The 19,746-nt window shown below is 40.1% G+C and overlaps 1 protein-coding gene across 5 annotated transcripts in view; it reads left to right on the forward strand.

Annotated features, from left to right (window-relative positions):
• Positions 1-19,746, forward strand: part of TMEM117 (transmembrane protein 117) — a 336,585-nt gene that overhangs the window by 193,062 nt on the left and 123,777 nt on the right. For all 5 annotated transcript variants that reach the window (XR_010302061.1, XM_064142216.1, XM_064142218.1 and 2 more), the window contains one exon: positions 15,186-15,345. Coding sequence is in view for 4 of the 5 variants with exons in the window: in XM_064142216.1 (XP_063998286.1) it covers positions 15,186-15,345 (160 nt within the window). In the remaining variant the exon portion in view is untranslated. The remainder of the gene's footprint in view (positions 1-15,185; positions 15,346-19,746) is intronic.

Consider the following 19,746-nt stretch of genomic DNA (forward strand, 5'->3'; position numbering starts at 1 on the left):
GCACTAAGTGCCTCAGCCAGGCTTTGCTTGAACACCTCCAGGGACGGTGCCTCCACCACCTCCCTGGGCAGCCCATTCCAATGGCAAATCACTCTCTCTGGGAAGAACTTTCTCCTAACATCATAGCATTGCCATGCAGTATGTTTTCTGATGAGTCTCTGTAGTTGCTTATTCTTCTTTCTAACACTTAAATTCTTAGAAAGGCTAACTTCCAGGACACCAAAACCACAGTAATTCAGGTGTATTTTTTCTTTGCTTTCTAAGACTTGTAAGCCTTATAGTGGAACTGGCTCAGCTTGTGGAAAAACATGCATATTAATTTTTATTTCCTAAGCAACTTTGGAGATTGTATCAATTCTTCATGAATTATCTGGGGGAAAAAATTATTCTATGTTGCAATTACTGTAAATGTCAAGTGGAGCTTTGGGTGCTTGCATTTGTAGAGCTGGAGCAACAGTGGCAGCTGAAAATCAGCCCTTTGCACAAAATAAAAAAAAACCAAACTTCTGTTTTGATTCCATAGATTTATTTTTTTTCCTGGGGGAACTGGGTATTTTTTTTTGGTTTCAGGCTCATTCCATTGCTGTTCATGTTTATTCTATAGGCAAAAAGGATTGCTTGTTGGATGATAAGATCATGTTTCCTTCATAAATGTTAACTATGTGTAATTGGCATGCTTGGCTACTAAGATTCTTTTACCAGAGGGAAACATAAAAACACAGGATGACATGATAATTCAATCAGGAATTCAGGATCTCAGGAGGTCTCTAGTCTCCTACTCAAACCAGGATGAGCTCTGAGCTGAGACTAGAATGTCAGAGCTGTATACAGTTGCACCTCAAAAACCTGCAGGGATGGAGATCGCACAGTGTCTGTAGGCAGCTTCTCACACCACCTGATGGGACTCATCTGAAATAGTTTGTTCTTGTAGCCAGTCTGAATATTCCAGCACATGCATTGTGCTTGGGTCCATCTTCTTGCTAACCTCCCCAGAGGCAGAGAGGGGCATCTGTTAGGTACTCCCAAAGCCACCTTTTCTTCACACCCTAAACTTGCTTATGTCACTTACCCTTTCCTCACCAGACAAGTGTTTCTGCCCCCAGCCAGCCTGTGGACCTCCACTTTAGATTATGGATGCTTTTTTTACATACTGGGGGCCAAAAACTGAATGGGATAGCCTAGATATGGATTAACAAGTATACAGTAGAGGAGAATAATAATTTCCCTTAATCTAATGGACATTCCTGTTAGTACAGGTCCTCTGGGGGGACCTCTTTCTACCAGCACAAATACCCAGCTCATGCTTGGCTTGCTGTCTGCTAATACCCTTTTCTTCCTAAGCTAAGATGAATATTCTTTAGAAGATTTTTGATGTAAACATGCATTGCTCAGGAAGCAAGATTAAAGCTTTGGGGATTTTTTTTTTCTTTTTAGTTGTTTTGAAAATACATTTAATCAAAATATAATCAACTTGTTAGATGAAAGAGCTTGAATTTATTCAAAATCCTTTGGATTAAAACACCCCAAACATTAAAGAGACGTTCAAAACAATTGTAATTATATTTTCCTTTGATAGGTTTTGCACAAATGTAATTGTAGAAGGCACAACATCTTGATGAATATCCCATAGATACCATAGTGTATGAAACTTAGAATAATGAGAAATTGCTTCTTCTAGCAAACTGCTACATAGCCAAAATACACATCTGATCTAGTCCAAAGCAGAGAAAGCTGTTCAGGCATTATGATTAGCATATTCTAAATTTGAACTGTGTTGTGGGCTTTATTTTAATGTTGGTTGTAGATACAATATATTATCTAAAAAGCTGTCAGAATGCAAGTATATGCTATAAAGTTCTTCCACCTACTCTTATCAAAAACTTTATTTAAGAACAGCAACATGATAACATATGGGCAAGGACACCGTGTTCCATATACCTGGAGGTGGGTAGGTTCAGGCTGGATGTGAGGAGAACATTCTTACCCTGAGAGTGGTGGGACCCTGGAATGGGTTGCCCAAGGAGGTGGTTGAGGCCATATCCCTGGAGGTGTTTAAGGCCAGGCTGGGTGAGGTTCTGGCCAGCCTGATCTAGGGTAGGGTGTCCCTGCCTATGGCTTGGGGGCTGGAACTAGCTGATTCTTGTGGTCCCTTCCAACCCTGACTGATTCTATGATTCATATGTTCTACAGAGATAAAAATCAGGCTCATTTTTCACCCTTACCGCTTTGGAACTCATCACCAGAATGATAGTGGGAAATTTCATGGGGTTTGTTCTTGCGAGGAAGTGCAAGAATTAAATGCTTTGTGAAGTTGTTTCAACTTTCTAAAATGTATTTTAAAAGGCAAATAAACCCAAGCTTTTCCATAGCATTTCTCACTTTACAGTTTGCAAGCAGAACTTCCTCATTATTTTGAGTTTTGATGGTTTCTAATTAAAATGCAGTTTCTTTTCCAGTGCAAACAGGCTTTTCATTATTTTCTTGTCTATCTGGCATTGACTATGTAGTAAAAGTTTGATCAGGTTTAAAGTTTAATTTTGAAATGAACTGTGAATGCAAACAATGCTACTAAACACAATAATTGGGAAATAATGAACAAAACTATTAATGAAGGAAGTAATTTGGTTTACCAATTTTCTGACTTAGGTGTCATTAATTGGGTCTTCTGAAAATCGATCATTTTGTCTTGTATTAACCATCTAGAAGTTCAAATAACACAGATCATAGATGGGATTGAAAATGGGACATTAAATCAGTGCTTATACTCTTGCTTGTTTCTAAAACTAGATTTAATACCATGTTTCAACTCAGGAAAATCAAGGAGGTGTTGGGAGATACCTCAAGCTCCTGCTATAGATCTCAAAAAAGCCTCATTTTAGGCTCTCAGAGTAGCATTTCAATTACTGTCTAAGTGCATTTGAAATGAGAGCTGCCTTCTAAATGTAAAGATATATGTTTTTTTTTCCATTTCTAAAGTTTTTTCCCATTCTATAGTACAATGAATTTTAGACTATTGAGTACTTCCAGATAACAGAAAAAGAGGCCAAGAGTACTTTCTTCTCATAACCATTGTTTTTTGACAGTTACTGAGGGTGCTTGAAACATGGAAGCCAAAATTCCTGTTATTTGTTTTGATGGATGATCCCTCATCCTCCTGCAATGGTGTACATCAAGTCTTTACCTCATTCTTGCTAGGTACTGAGAATAAAGTAAACACTTGATAACTGGCCACTAATCTGTATTCAGTGAGTTTTACTAATGTTGACTTAGAATCATAGAGTCATAGAATCAACCAGGTTGGAAGAGACCTCCAAGATCATCCAGTCCAACCTATCCCCCAGCCCTATCCAGTCATCCAGACCATGGCACTAAGTGCCTCATCCAGGCTTTTCTTGAACACCTCCAGGGATGATGACTCCACCACCTCCCTGGGCAGCCCATTCCAATGACTTGTTCATACAAAGCAGAGCAGCACCATCTGAAGAGCCTGTAGGAAGTGGACTGTGCAGCACCCAAACCCCCTAGTTATTACAGTACTCAGCTGATCTTTTTAAGACTGATATTCAAATATCTGGACTGAGTCACATGGAACATGTATTGGCCCCTTGTCTGTTTGCCTTGTCTTGTGCAGCTGAGATGCTGTTCTAAACAATTGGCTCATTGACCATGGTGAGGTGCAGAAATCATGCACAATTCTGACACAGCTTCCTTCACATAACAGAAAACAGCCTTTTGACAGGTAAATTCTGTGTATCATTGAACTGGCCCTGTCTGAATACAAACTGTTTTCACTGACATATTGCCAGTCTGTTCTATCCTAAGGTGCATTTGCTGCTCTGAAAACATTTCTGAAAATCTTGTTTCTGTTATTTTTGAACCCTTGTCTTCTACCCTCCATGTATCCATTTGGAAGTAAACCAGAAAAATGACTTCCCATTGCCTTATATAGAACTGTGTATTTTCTTCAAAGTGCTTTCTGCTGGAGTTAGCAATTAGCTTCTAACTTTGTAAGCTGAACATGGAGTAGCAGAGTTGCTTGGATGTAACTCGTGTGAGTCCTGTACTACCTCATCTATGATAGGTGTTGATTGAAAATGTTATTTACAAGCAAGACCACAAACCTTCTTAAACTGTTTTTCTGTTTCTGTGTTACAGATAGGAAATGGCATTTGAAACTTAAAGCTTATGGCTGATGAGTTTAATTTAAATGAGCTGCTGTTTGAAACAGATAACACTTTCATTTTAGTAAATTAATGGTGTGGCAAAAGGAAACTCAAAGATGCTTCCACCTATAATAAAAAAATGATGCTCTCTAGAATTCTAATACTTCACCATGTGATTGCATTACCTGATCTTACTCATTTTATTACATGAAACATAGTAAAATGTTTTCCCTGTGCATTAACATAAATGTAATTTCAGAGTTTATACAAATCTTTGTGCAAAAATCCCAAACAGCTCTGGAATGATATCGATACACTCTAATAAAAATTGCTGCTGTCACAATCAAAGCATGGAAGTAAAGCAAGGTTTGTGAGAAAGGTAATACCCTTCCTTTGACAAATGGGTATAGCTGGAAAAAATAAGCTAGAGCTGGTTACATTCACAAAAATGCTTTCCATTTTTCTGAGTAAAATGAATGTACAAAAATGCAGAAGAAACAATTCTAGTTTTGCCAGACTTAGAGCATCTTTTATATTCTGCAGTGTCTGATTTCTTCAGCTCACCAGGCAGAAGGACAAGCATAGACTAGAAGACTTTACTGGGAATGCAAGGTTTTCAAAACATGCAGTATCAGCTCTTGATAAGTCTCAACGTAAAGTCCAACACTGGGTCCCAACATAGCCACTTCCAACACAGAGTTCCCTTTGCTGTTCCCTGTTTGAAACAGAGAATATTTTAGTACTTTCCATTTCAGAAAAGACATTTCAGAACTGACAGCTTCTGGCAAGTAACAGTATCATAGACTAGTTTGGGTGGGAAGGGACCTCCAAAGGTCATCTAGTCCAATGTCGCTGCAATGAACACAGACATCCTCCGCTAGCTCAGGTTGCTCAGAGGCTTGTTGAGTCTGACTGCATATCTCCAGAGATAGGGCCTCAACCACCTCCCTGCACAACCTGCTCCATCATTCCACCACCTTCGTGGTAAAGAACTTGTTCCTAACATTCAATCTGAATCTTCTCTAATTCAAAACCTTTGCCCCTCATCTTATCACTCCAGGCATTTGTATACTGATTGAATTACCCATTTTTTATTACCAAAAGACAGAAGTCAGAAAAACACTTGTGATGAAAAGGGTTATTTTTTACAGATAATGCAATATGAAGTTTGAATTAAAAATAATTTTCTTCTAATTGGTATTTAATTTCAGATAATTAAGTCTTTTTGATGGTAATCTACATTAATACTCTTTCTCCCACTTATTTATGCCTGTGAAGCGTGCCATGGCAAGTGTAGCACTGAAGTCTGGCAGTAGCATTATTCCATATCTCTGTCACACATTTGTCCTTATCAGGGGGAAAGGGACCTACTTTAATAAAATAGATACAGTGTCATTAATTTTCCAAATACTCCAAGATATTTGTTGTGTGTAACTTCTAGAGCATGCTTGTATTAGCAGCTTGCTTCAGGAGCACCCTTCTGAAGTGGATCTCCCGCTCATATCTCTTCCTGCCCTTTGCTTCGTAGCATGGATAGATCTTGGGGTGCACAAGCGAGATTTCTTCTGAGTGCAAGTGAAGTGGAAGTTGCTTTCTGGCATCTCACCTAGCAAGCTGCAGTAGGGGATGGGTTCTCACTTCAGCCCACAAAGCACAAACACTATGACTATGGGGTCCTCCGCAGCAGCTGTGTCACTCTGTGGTGCCATGCTACCCCATTGCACTGCAGGACCTGCTGATGGAGACAGAGCTCTGCTTTTCCTCTTCGCAGATCACTGTCCTAATGGAGCAGAAGAGCAGTGGCCAGCTGGAGGTTTGAATCCATGCTGCTCCAGAGAACTGCAATTTCACCAGCAGAACATCTGTCCCTTACTCTTACTTAATTGCAAAAGTGACATAAACACCAAGCAACAGGCAGACTAAATATTTTATTTCAATGGTTGCAGAGTTGCTGGGTTTGACAGATTTAGTAACAGAACCCTTCTTAATTAAAACAAATGAAATAGAAAGTGTTGGCATTTACATATGAACATCTGCAGTAACGTTGTTCTTTATAGTTATTGTACACTGTGGGATAGTGTATTTGGTCAGTGATGATCCTGGAGTTAAAAAATCATGGATAGTGTTTAGCTTGATGGATGATCTTTCTTTCCTGGTGAATGGAAAGCATATTTAAATATTATAAACAGTAAAATTTGTGCCTCCCTTTCTGTATCTGTCTTCACAAGGTGTTTTTAACTATTCTAGCATCAACAGCAACTTGTTGAGGCAATCAACTGTGGTGCAGACATGTTCTGCAGTGGGGCAGGGAATCACAGCAAACAGGGGAGAGTTTCTGAGCTAGGAAAATCCCAGGGGAGTGCAGAGACCTGCTAGGAGCCTCACAGAAGTGAGGCATGCCAATAAGGCAAAAGAATGGATGTTTGCAATGTTGAGGACCTGAAGAAGGATGAGAAGCCTGAGGTGCCCTTGCAGAACTGCTTCACCACTCTTCATACTGAAGAGGAAAGGACCCAAGGGGCAAGTGCAGGATCCTCCCACCTAGAGAGAAGTAACCTCATGCACCAGTACAGGTTAGGGGTTGACCTGCTGGACAGCAGCCTTGCAGAAAAGGGCCTGGGAGTCTTGGTTGATAAAAAGTTAACCACGAGCCAGCAATGTGTTCTTGTGGACAAGAAGGGCAATGATATCTTAAGTACATTAAGAAAGGTGTAGCCATCGGTTTGAGAGAGGTTATCTTTCCCCTCTACTTTGCCCTAGTGGGGCCGCATCTGGAGTATTGTGTCCGGTTCTGGGTTCTCCAGTTCAAATGAGACAAAAAACAACTGGAGAGGGCCCAGTGGAGGCTGCAAAGGTTTATGTCTGAGGGATGCTGTCATGGCTTCTGTAAGAAGTTTCAAGAAGCTTCTTTGTCTGCAAGTCAGACGTGCACCTGGCCAAGGCCCATAACGTGTATCTCTGGAGACATACACACTTTTGCAAGGTGCAGTCCTGAAGCAACAAACTTCTCCAGCACAGATCTCTTCAGGATCAGTCCAATGTAGCATTCTCCACAGGCTTTAGATGGGATTCTGCCCCACTGCTTATCTCTGAGGGCTGCAAGGGCACAGCATGCCCTCTTGTCATCCACCTAGGGCACAGCTGCTGCAGCATGCCTCCTCCATCTTTCCTCACTGACTCTGGTGTCCATATGATTGTCTGTATCAAGTCCCACTCCTCTCCAAAACAAAGGGAAAATAAAGGAAAACAACAGGTTGTCTCTTAAAATATATTGTCACAGAGGCAATGATTGGCTCATCTTTGGTCACAGATGGGTTTTGGATGTGGGGTGCTTCTTCAAGCCTCCTTACAGGAGCTGTGCCAGTAGGCTACTCCCCCATCATCAAGCCCTCCTACCCCACAACCTGGCACAAACTCAGCACAGTTTTGAAATAACTTAATGGTATTTATGTGTGAAAGCCTGATGAAATGCACTCAAAATGTTGTGCCAAGCAAATCCAAGAGTTACTTTTGATTAAGCACAGGTAGTTTTTTTCTGGAAAATGTGTGGTCAAACAGCAAGATTCTGCTTCTCACCTCTTGGAAAAGACAGAATGGAGATGAGAAAAATAGCCAGTTTGTCTTTCATCTCTTCAGATCTTAGCAGAAGTCTTGCTATCTGATCATCAAAGCTGTAGCTTTGGAAAAGATTTGGCAGAGGGTCATGCATGGCAAGAAGACTCTAAATAGCTCTAACAATGAGCAGCTCAAAGTAGCTGGTAAATTGAAGACAGTACTGTCTTTCCCTTATGGATGGTTGTGCAAAATAATGTATTGGATAGCTGAGCAGTAAAAACCTCTACCTTCACTATGGAATATTTTGAGAAATGAGGTCCCATCACAGACCAGAATTTGTTTACAGTATACTTTCTGTTCCTGATTTAGACATGAACAATCAGGAGACTCAGGTTGGAAATGCTTCTTGTTTCCAACGTGAAATAATTTGTGCCCACATATACATTTCTTAGCTTGACTTAGTGTTCAGTTTTCAACTCAGTATAGGCAGCATGGACTGAGATTTTGTGGCCCTGCATTGAGGCTGCAAGAGGATGAGTCAGAGCCTCGTGGACTCTGAATAGGGAGTTCCTGATGTGGGAGGTGGGACATGCAAAACAGACAAAGAGGGTGTCTCCAAGAGGCCAGGGCCTAAAATCACTGCAGTACGTTGTTTCTTCTCTCAGCCATAAGTTCTGAGAACATCAGTAAGCTCATGACCAGCATACTGGTTTAATGAAAGGGCACAGGCAAGCCAGCCTTTCGGTTTTCACTGCCTTTGTCATGGCCCAAAATGTTACTAAGTGATCAGAATAAGTGCACTTGAATAGGGAGTTTACAGATACAGGTAGGAAACCTTTTTACCCAGAGGGCCAGCAGTAGTGCTTTTATTTTGGACTTAACACAAAACTAAAAGGTGTAGCCCTCTCTCCTCCAGAAATAGTCAGAAAGTCTTAGGTGTGCGTAAGCATATTAGTTGTAGCAGACTGCAGTGCACGAGTATTGCCCTCCCTCTCCCTTTCTGGCTCAGCCATAGAATCATTGAATCAACCAGGTTGGAAGAGACCTCCAAGATCAGCCAGTCCAACCTAGCGCCCAGCCCTAGCCAGTCAACTAGACCATGGCACTAAGTGCCTCATCCAGGCTTTTCTTGAACACCTCCAGGGACGGTGACTCCACCACCTCCCTGGGCAGCCCATTCCAATGGGAAATCACTCTCTCTGGGAAGAACTTTCTGCTAATATCCAGCCTATACTTTGCCTGGCACAACTTGAAACTGTGTCCTGTTGTTTTATTGTTGGTTGCCTGGGAGAAGAGGCCACCCCCCACCTGGCTACAATGTCCCTTCAGGTAGTTGTAGACAGCAATGAGGTCACAGATCCTCCTCCAGAGCCCAACTTTGTGTTTCTGAGAAGTCCCATTTGCTGCTCTGGCACACAGTGCTCTCTCACGGCAGGAACTGTATGGGCATGGGATGGCACTAGTGATGTTTCAGATGGCAGTGGTGGGATTTCCCTTTGGGCAGACAGACTGCAAGCCCAAGTACGGTAGGCAATATGTACACTCAGCTGCACAGGCTCAGCTGAGAATTTCCTTACTATGCTCTTAGAGAAGGAGTTTCCAAATTGCTGGGTTCTGATGGGAGAAGTCCTTTATTTCTTGGTACTGAAGGATCTATAATATTATTGATGTATCTAAATGCAGTTGCACATTCAGAGAATAACTGCATTGTAAATCCCAGGAATAAGTGGCCTGCCCTTTTCTTTTTTTTTCTTTTTTTTTTTTCTTTCCCTCCACAAACAAATTTGGGCTCATCCTATTCATAAAGAACTTGAAGTTCATTAGTTCAGCACTGTACAGTTGCAAGACAAAGGGGTAAGAAATCTGAACCAGTCAGCCAGGACAAGGACAATGTGTGCAGTAAAATGAGAGTACTGGGAAAACAGCACTGTAAGGGAAATGCAAACAAGACAGACTTACCTGGAGCCACTGGGAAAAGTCATCTTTACTTTCGCCACTGTTGAAAGATGTCACCCATCAAGTAGCCCAGAGTGTAGTAATGGGGGAAAGAATGTGGTGGGAACATGTGGCTGGTGACATAACACGACAGCTCTGAATTTGCCCACCCTCCAAGTGCATTCCAGACAAGTTGTCTAGGAGTGGATTGTTCATACTCCAGAGTATGGAGGCTTAGTTCTTGATTGCTAGGATAGCAATCAAGAGACATTGATTGGTAAGCTGATATCAAGTACTTGTCATAGTTTGTTGAAGATGACCTATTTCACATGGATGATCTCTACTTGCTACTGATTGTAGTACTGTAGAGAAAAATGAACTGTCACCACCTTTCTCTTCCAGAAATATTGTTTTTGCTTGATAGAGATTGCAAGGCTGAGGTTATGATCCTGTCTGCCATGAGGGATTGTCTGCAGTCACCACCAATGACAAAAACCTGCTCAAGCTTCTGGCCCATGTTGTATATAAGCTCTTGTAGTGTGTGTAATATGCTAGGTGATAGATGGTAAGTGGTTGATCAGCTTGGACAAAGGTTGTGGTCAATGAAAATGCTGTCAGGGGAAGTTGCAGAAACTACAGACATCTAGTTTGACCCTTGAAAAGTGTATGAAAAGAAAATTATTGTTCTCTTGTGTGGTGGTTTAGGCTGTAACCTGCCCCACCACACTTTTGAATTTGCCCCAGCTAACTCAGACGGGCTCCGGGAATATAAATGAAGCTATTTATTTACAGCAGCACAATATACAAGCAGATATTTACAGTATATACAGTTATAGACAGAAATATACAAAGGAAAAGTAATACAGAAGCACAACTCCCCTGCCAGAAACCTGAGTCCCCAGGAGGGGTTCTCAAACCACCCCAACACCTCCCCCTACTCCTCTCAACCTTACCCCAAATCCTGAGAAAGAATAGAGGTGCAGCCAAGAGGTTAAGAAGGAAGGTTAGTGGCAGTGAGGTTAAGGAGATGTGGCTCGCTCTGAAGGCAAAAGCAAAGTGAGAAAATGGAGAATGTTATCTAATGTTTACTTCTTGTTCCCAGACTTCTCAGTGGGACTGTGAGAGAAGAGACACAACCATGTTTTCCTTTCATAGCCAATTATCTGCTTTCTCTCACCAAAACGTTCTAGCCTGCTTCAAACTAGCGCATCTTGGCAAACAAAGGGCAGCAGTGTGGATCCAGTTTGGCATGAACGACTTGGTTTGACAAATTGTAGATGAAAGTCAGTCCTGGATATCAAAGATTACACAGACACAGTTTTAAAAATTACCTGCTTCTTGAGAGATTCCTGGCAGTAAAAAGTTCCTCTCTTCAACCTTTCCCTCAATTTGGCACAGAAGAAGAGATTTTAGATCATCACAGTCAATGATGATAGTGATGACACAGTACTGACTTTTCTGGAGTTCCCTAATAATTCTAGCCTCTCAGTATGCAGTTGATCTATGCAGTAATTTGGGGCAGGTGTTTTTTTTTTAATTTTTCATAACCTTGTGTCCTGAAGAGTAAGGGCTAGGTTATAAAATGTGTCTTTGTAGCTGAATAGGTGCCTAGGGCACATAATCATTCAATACAGCAAGCTGGAATTAAAACATAAATGTATTCCTTCTGTGAATCAAAGAAAGAATTTGTGTTTCTTAATGTCTATACAGAGAAAAGGCAATCTGCTCTTGCCTTTCCCCTCACAGCCCTCCTCAAAGCAGAAGACAGAGTAATCCTACCAGCAATGCTGTGAATAATTTGATGGGGTAGCTCTTTCTCAGTAATGTGCATTGCAGAATAAAGGACAAACTAGACTAGCCTAAATATTGCAGGTTAGCTCACACTGGTTCCTCTGATGCAAGTTATGTCAAATGAAATACTCAGCTGCTTCTCTTAAATCCCCAGGACACCAAAGCAATGCTGTACTTTCACCAGAAATGAACTGAACTCTAACCCAGAGAAACCCAGTTTATAGCAACTGCAGAAGCATGTATTGCATATCTTACTGTGTTCCAGTATTGCAGGTCAAAATTACAACTGAGTGCTAATTGTGCTGCTTAATGTAACTGTTTCAAAAGTCTATTTCCAACCTTTTTAATGGTTTCACATTTTCTTATTCTTTTAGCAGCCCATTTTCTGCTCCCTTCCCTCCCTATTTGACATTTCAGAATGAATAATGAAGCAGTGCTTTAAGTGCATATGCCTCTCCTCAAGGAAATCAGAGCTTGAGCATGCTTGCATGATGATGAAGCATGCATAAAAATATGTCTGCCTTTGCTTGCACACATGCCAAATTCTGACCTTCCATGCATTGAACTCTTGCTCCAAAATGCAGATGCATAATTCAAGAGGACTGAAGCAGAACAGTGTTGAGCATAATTTCTGGGTACATGGCTCCCATGGCAAACTACACATACTTGAATGACGTTTCTAAAATATCTCTGCATCAGGATATGTTAGTTCCTCAGCATGAGGATGAAAAAAATCAGTATGCCCAACAGCCAGGGCAGTCTGTATGGGCTGACAGACAAGCAGCAATGACTGTGTTGGTTTTGGAGAACTTCCCAGCAAAAGTGAGAACATTTACCTCCGTGTGAATTTCAGATATGAAGGCAAAATAGGTCGGAACAAACAACTGTATGGTCTCAAGAGACTATATTCATGAGAGAAGCTTCAAAAGGAATCACCTTTCCCAGTTAAGCTCCCCTGGGTATGTGCTAAAGTGGAGACTGTAGAAAAGTCTGTCAGGTTCAGATATAGGCAGGTGGAATGGTAGCTAAGAAAATGTCTTGGTGATAAAAGGGCTTCAAAATTGCTTAGGTCTAATTAATTAAGTCTAATATGCCTCATTCATTTCTTTCCCACTTGCTAGTTATCCATTTGAGATACTGTTACGGTGCCAAATACAGTGTTGACAATAACTGAATTTATTTATTTATTAAAAATAAAGATAAATGTTCAAAGGTAAAGGGATTAGCAACCGAGTCATTTTGTGTCTCATTATATTGTGAAGAAGCACAGCCCATTCTGCCACAGAAGAATGATGGTTAGGAGTCCAAATGTGTGCATTGCTGCTTCCGTGTCTATTTGTTTTCCCTTTCTACACAGATGCAATCAAGGCTGATGTGTAGATGGAAATGCCTACAGACCAGTAGCCTGTGACCACTGGTGTGCAAATTCTTCTTTTGCTCTGCTGAGTATTTGTCCTATTTGGAAGTGCCATGGGAAATATTCTTCACACTGTTTTACAGCCCTTGGTAGCCAAAGAAAAGGAGACCTTTTTGCTGTGGAAAAAAAGCTACACCTTGCCACAACTGCTTAGCTGAATTACCACTCAGATGTTGGTGTGCCTCTGTTATAGCACATATTTACTCCCAGCTGTGGCTACTGGGAGAAGCCTTGCTGCCTCTCAAGTTGCCAACTAAATTTGCCTGCTTCTATGAAATTCTGTCAGTCAGCACTGCCAACTCTGAAGGGTATCACCAAAATGCTGGTGGAAATGATGTAGAGCTATTTTGGCTTACAAAGATGTTTTCTTAGATACCATGTGGTAAAACTGTATGAATTAGCCAAATGTGTTTTCTGGAATTATCATAGCATGCATATAGAGGCATTAGTCCTTTTGTAATTCACTCTTCAATGAGTCCTCAGAAATGCCATAAGCTGTGATAAAAACTTGTATTAAGGACAACCTAGGAGGCACAAAGCCCCAACCCCCAGAATTTACTAAAGATTAATTCAGTGCAATGCAAATTTCTTTCATGCATACATCTTACTGTATAAAAATTGAACTTCACACTTAATGTCCTATATCTCACATAGCAGAGAAGAGATTTTTCAAAGATGCTTATTCCTTTAATGCCTTAAAAATGTTCTCTCAAAATTGTTCACTTCAATTTCACCTTGGTCATACAGTACATTACCATATCAAGTCTAAGTGCTGCCAAGTAGACAAAGACCTGGGAGTGCTTGTCGAAGAAGACCAACAGCAAGCATCATGGCCTGTATTAGGAGTAGTATGACAAGCAGGGCCAGGGAAGTGATTGTCTGCCTGTGCTCAGCACTGATGAGGTCACACCTTGAATACTGTATTCAGTATGTCTGAGGGGACTGGGGTTGTTTAATCTGGAGAAAAGGAGGGTGAGGAGGAAACTCATGGCTCTGTACAATTAAGTAGAGAGTAGATTGTGGCAAGGTGGCTGTTGGTCTTTTCTCCCTAGTAACAAGTGATAGGATAAGAGGAAATGTCCTTAGGTTGTACTAAGGGAGGTTTAGGTTGGATTTTAGAAACAACTTCTTCACTGAAAGGATTATCAATCTCTGAAATAGGCTCCCCAGAAAAGTGGTTTAATCACCATTCCTGGAAGTGTTTAAAAGAGGCGTAGATCATAGAATCATAGAATCAATCAGGTTGGAAGAGACCTTCAAGATCATTCACTCCAACCTATTCCCCAGTCCTATCCAGTCATATAGACCATGGCACCAAGTCCCTCATCGAGGCTTTTCTTGAACACCTCCAGGGATGATGACTCCACCACCTCCCTGGGCAGCCCATTCCAATGGCAATCACTCTCTCTGCCAACAACTTCCTCCTAACATCCAGCCTATACTTCCCCCAGCACAACTTGAGACTGTGTCCCCTGGTTCTGTTGCTGGTTGCCTGGGAGAACAGACCAAGCCCCACCTGGTTACAGCCTCCCTTCAGGTAGTTGTAGACAGCAATGAGGTCACCCCTGAGCCTCCTCTTCTCCAGGCTAAACAGGCCCAGCTCCCTCAGCCTCTCCTCAGAGGGTTTGTGTTCCAGGCCTTTCACCAGCTTTGTCGCCCTTCTCTGGACATGTTCCAGCACTTCAACATCTCTCTTGAATTGAGTAGCCCAGAACTGGACACAGGACTCAAGGTGTGGCCTGACCAGTGTTGAGTACAGGGGAAGAATAACCTCCCTTGTCCTACTGGCCACACTGTTCCTGATGCAGGCCAGGATGCCATTGGCTCTCTTGGCCACCTCTGCACACTTCTGGCTCATCTTCAGCCTACTATCTATCAGTACCCCCAGGTCCCTTTCTTGTAATGCTAAGGTGCATGATTTAACACCAGACTTGGTAGAGTTAGATAATGGCTGGACTTGATGATCTTAAAAATCTTTTACAACCAAAACAATTCTTTGATTTGAGTTTTCTTCTTCTTTTTTTAAACTTAATTAGCTTTCATCTTCAATCAAAAATAGGAACAAGCACGATACACTCCAGCCTAATTTTGCAACATGCTTAGTACTAGCAACTAAAATGATTTTACTAAGGATACAGCTGACTGCTTTCCTATTTTGAATTAAATTATATCTTGGTGTACTTAGTTTTCTTCAATCTCTTTCCATCAGCAGAAAAATACTGGTAAGGCACTAGCTGACCATTGGAAGACAGCTCAATAGAATGATACATCTTCATTACAATTGTATTCTCTCTGAACTATATATATTTTTTTTCCCCTTGCAGGACAGTTCTGTTTACCCTGACCTCTGTAGTTGTACTTGTCATTACTACTGATTGGATCAGCTGGGACAAGCTGAATCGTGGATTTCTGCCAAGTGACGAGGTCTCAAGAGCGTTCTTGGCTTCTTTCATCTTGGTGTTTGACCTTCTTATTGTCATGCAGGTACACTCCTCTAATGTTTCATTCAAACTGCTGAAGCTGCCTAGTCACTCTATTTCCTCTAGAGCAAATGGTGTTTAGCAAACACTGCATAAATGTTAATAAATCTTTAGCTGGCATTTTATAACACCACTCTCAGTCACATTGCAAAAGAGCTCACTGGCCTTTTGTTTTGAAAACATTGCTAGTTTCTCTTCTTAGATTGCCAGGCAAGAACTGCATGAGTTTCCAAATTAGAAGGGAAGAAAAAAAAAAAACCAACCAACCAACTAAACCCCATCAGAACCAGAAACAGAATCTGATTGTTTTGTAAATTCAAAGCTTCTGTTATGATTAAAAGAGAAATTTGGCCAAACAAAAGAAATGCTTCCACGTTTCAAACACCTACAGTGTTAGATATGCACATATTTCAGTGTTTTTATAGATGAAAATTACTGCTTTCTATTTTTGCACTTTGCACTTTCACGTTAAGATTTCTTTGCTTTGACGACAGGTCCTTGTACTGTAATGTCTTCTGCCAGCAAGGTTAACTAGGGAGATCATTCCTTGTAGCCTGCCTGGCATCTGCTTCTTTGAATCTAGCTGTTAAGAAAGGAAACTGGGTTGCAAGTATGTGGCCAAAAGCCTCCATGTGGTGCTGCACTCTACCCTTTGCATTTGTCTGTGGTTTGAGCCTCTGTGAATAGCTCACCCTGTGTTCTGTGAAAAATTAGGTCATTTGGGCTGAGGCAAGGAAAAAGAGCATTGAAGGCCGAAGTGAATTTTGCTGTTAATCCTACACACTGTTGAACTGAAGTTTAGCAGAGAATTTAAGAACTGATGGGTCAGCCTTTTTTCCCCAATGCATTACTAATTTTGCTAGCAAAGACTGCTTCTGAGACACTTACTTCTTTTTAATGAGTTATCTATTGCTTGAGTAATTATCATAGAGGTGACACAGTGGTGGCACTCAAAATTTATCACTGCTGTACTAGGGCATTAAAGCTGCATAAAGTCTTTTAGTTCAGGTTTAATTTCCAGTGCCCACCACCCTTCACTACTCGCTGCTGCTCATGGTTAGAGCAAGGAGGACAAGGAAGGCAATACCACTTGTCTGGTAACATTTCTGGGTCTTTCCTTTTGCTCCCTCTGCATTTTACATTTCAGTTGCTGTTTCAAAATGATTCAGGAGAATGTATAATAAATGATTATGCTTCACAGGGCTGTAATGAAAGTGTGAATGAAAATACACAACATAGGAAGCAATACTGAATTTGATATTGCATGCAGGGTAGAGAAACGGTTGTCTTCATACCGAACAATTCTTAAATCAGCCTTTTGACTTTGAAAAATGAAGTTCCACTACTTTGACCTTGGTGTTGTTGAATAGACAGAAGAATTTGTGTGAAGCAGCCTGCAAAAAATATTTCATACTTTCACAACACAAAGCAAGAGGCTCTTTTTAATTGCATTTTTGACTGATGTTTGTGTGATGGAATTATTTAAAGTTATTTATTTGGACTGTGCAACTAAGTTGGCATGTTTTATTTACACTGTAGTTTTAGTGTCATTGCATTACTACAGCAATAAAGTTGAGTCAGCAGAGTCTTAAATCACTAGTGAAAGCCATCAGACTCGTGATCCTTTGTCTGAACTATGCTTTAGAATTACGTGTCTCTAGAAAGTGTTTCTAAGCGTATTGCCTGCTTCAAAGCTTTTAAGTTTCTTGGGGTTTGTTTTTTAAACTTAACAAGCTTTGGCAACAAACTTGTAAAATTAGAAAACCAACCAACCAAAAAACACTAAAAAAAAAAAAAAAACAACCAAACAACAAACCACTTAGTATTAAGCAATTTCTATTTGAGACTGGTGTTAAAAAAGAGCACAGATGAAAGAAAGAAAGAAAGAAAGAAAGAAAGAAAGAAAGAAAGAAAGAAAGAAAGAAAGAAAGAAAGAAAGAAAGAGAATGAGAGAGAGAAAAAGAGACAGAAAGAGAGAAAGAAAGAGTAAAGATGGAGAGAAAGAAAGAAAGAGAATGAGAGAACAAGAGAGAGAAATAAAGAGAGAATGAGAGGGAGAAAGAAAGAAAGAAAGAAAGAAAGAAAGAAAGAAAGAAAGAAAGAAAGAAAGAAAGAAAGAAAGAAAGAAAGAAAGAGAATGAGAGAACAAGAGAGAGAGAAATAAAGAGAGAATGAGAGGGAGAAAGAAAGAAAGGAAGAAAGGAAGAAAGGAAGAAAGGAAGAAAGGAAGAAAGGAAGAAAGGAAGAAAGGAAGAAAGGAAGAAAGGAAGAAAGGAAGAAAGAAAGAAAGAAAGAAAGAAAGAAAGAAAGAAAGAAAGAAAGAAAGAAAGAAAGAAAGAAAGAAAGAGGGAAAGATAAAGAGAATGAGAGAATATGAGAGAGAAATAGAGAATGAGAGAGAGAGAGAAAGAGAGGGAAAGAAAGAGAGAAAAGAAAGAAAGAGGGAAAGAGAGGGAAAGAAAGAGAGAAAAGAAAGAAAGAGGGAAAGAGAATGAGAACAAGAGAGAGAAAAATAAAGAGATAATGAGAGAGACAGAAAGAAAGAAAGAAAGAAAGAAAGAAAGAAAGAAAGAAAGAAAGAAAGAAAGAAAGAAAGAAAGAAAGAAAGAAAGAAAGAGGGAAAGAAAGAGGGAAAGAAAGAGGGAAAGAGAAAGAGAATGAGAGAATATGAGAGAGAAATAGAGAATGAGAGAGAGAGAAAGAGAGGGAAAGAAAGAGAGAAAAGAAAGAAAGAGGGAAAGAGAATGAGAACAAGAGAGAGAAAAATAAAGAGATAATGAGAGAGACAGGGAGACAGAAAGAAAGAAAAAGAAAGAAAGAAAGAAAGAAAGAAAGAAAGAAAGAAAGAAAGAAAGAAAGAAAGAAAGAAAGAAAGAAAGAAAGAAAGAAAGAAAGGAAGAAAGGAAGAAAGGAAGAAAGGAAGAAAGGAAGAAAGAAAGACAGAAAGAAAGAAAGAAAGAAAGAAAGAAAGAAAGAAAGAAAGAAAGAAAGAAAGAAAGAAAGAAAGAAAGAAAGGAAGGAAGGAAGGAAGGAAGGAAGGAAGGAAGGAAGGAAGGAAGGAAGGAAGGAAGGAAGGAAGGAAGGAAGGAAGGAAGGAAGGAAGGAAGGAAGGAAGGAAGGAAGGAAGGTCTCTTGAAGAACTACCTCGTTTCAATAATATGTAACCCAGGTAGACATGTCAAAGGGAGAACTCAAACAGGTGAACATGAGAGATACTTAAGGGTATGTGCACTTTTTTACCTTTAGTTTTCATCCTGCAACAAACTCTGATTACCTTCCAGTCTCATTCTTCTAGTGTGCAGAGCCTCCTCGTGCATTAGCCTTTTTTTTTCTCTGTGTCATGTTCTTAGTGACTTTGGTAATGGGTAAGGAGCCTGTGGTGGGTGGATTATAAAACCTCCTATGTCCAGGGAGATGAATTGTTTCATCTCCTTAGTGTCTTTTGTGAGAGTCTACATGTTTCTAGACTTCTTAAAGGCTGTGGACTGTTTCAGCATCACTGTGACTACATGTAGCTGCCTTTCTGAGCACTTTGGAAGTCCCATGGTATAAATTCTTGCAACTCTTAAGACTTACTGCAACTTTTTATCTGACAGTACAATCAGATACAATATCTGAGTGATTTAAAAGCTACCTGAAAGTAGTATTTGATTCCAAAAGGAGAATTTATTCTTCAGTAAACTGAAGAAATTCTATAATGGCTGAGTGGAATAAACAGAAGCCAGGCACCATTTATCTCTAATATTCCTTGAGAAAGCTCTTATGTGTGAATCTTTAACCAAACCAGCAAAATAATCTCATTAATATCTAATGGAAATGCTCTTGCAAATAAGGACAATTTTGTCCTTAAAACAAATGAAGGTTTAAGCAAGTTAGAAAGTTAACAATATTCCCTATGACTAATACTGGATCTCTGTTTATGTAGGTAGTAGGATATCAGTAGGCAGATTTGATTTTCTTTTTTAAATCATAACCACTTTTCAAATCTGCTTTCCATAATATTCTTTGTATGTAAATTGCTTTAGTGTGTAACTGTAGATCTCTCCTTGATACTGCAGTTGAAAATCAACATATTTAATGGGTGGACTGTCATTTTGGATTTGGTTGGTGGGTTGGGTTGGTTTTTTTTGCTGCAGAATGTCTGGTCTTCTGAATTTGGTAGCATTTTAATAGGAGACTTTGGATTGCAGAAAATCTGTATTTAGACTCTCCTGTGTTTTTTCTTCTAGTTTTTTTTTTCCCTGAAACAAACAAAAGCAACAACAACAAAAAAACCCTGACAGTTAATTTGTTCATTTAACTCCTTTGTAACGTTAATTGTGTTTTGTATATGTCTTTGTTAAACAGCAACACAGAAATGTTAAACAGCAACAGGAAACAGACTCTGGCCTTGTTAACAAATACA

The sequence above is a fragment of the Pogoniulus pusillus genome, chromosome 4 (genome assembly GCF_015220805.1).
Source record: "Pogoniulus pusillus isolate bPogPus1 chromosome 4, bPogPus1.pri, whole genome shotgun sequence".
Classification (NCBI taxonomy): domain Eukaryota; kingdom Metazoa; phylum Chordata; class Aves; order Piciformes; family Lybiidae; genus Pogoniulus; species Pogoniulus pusillus.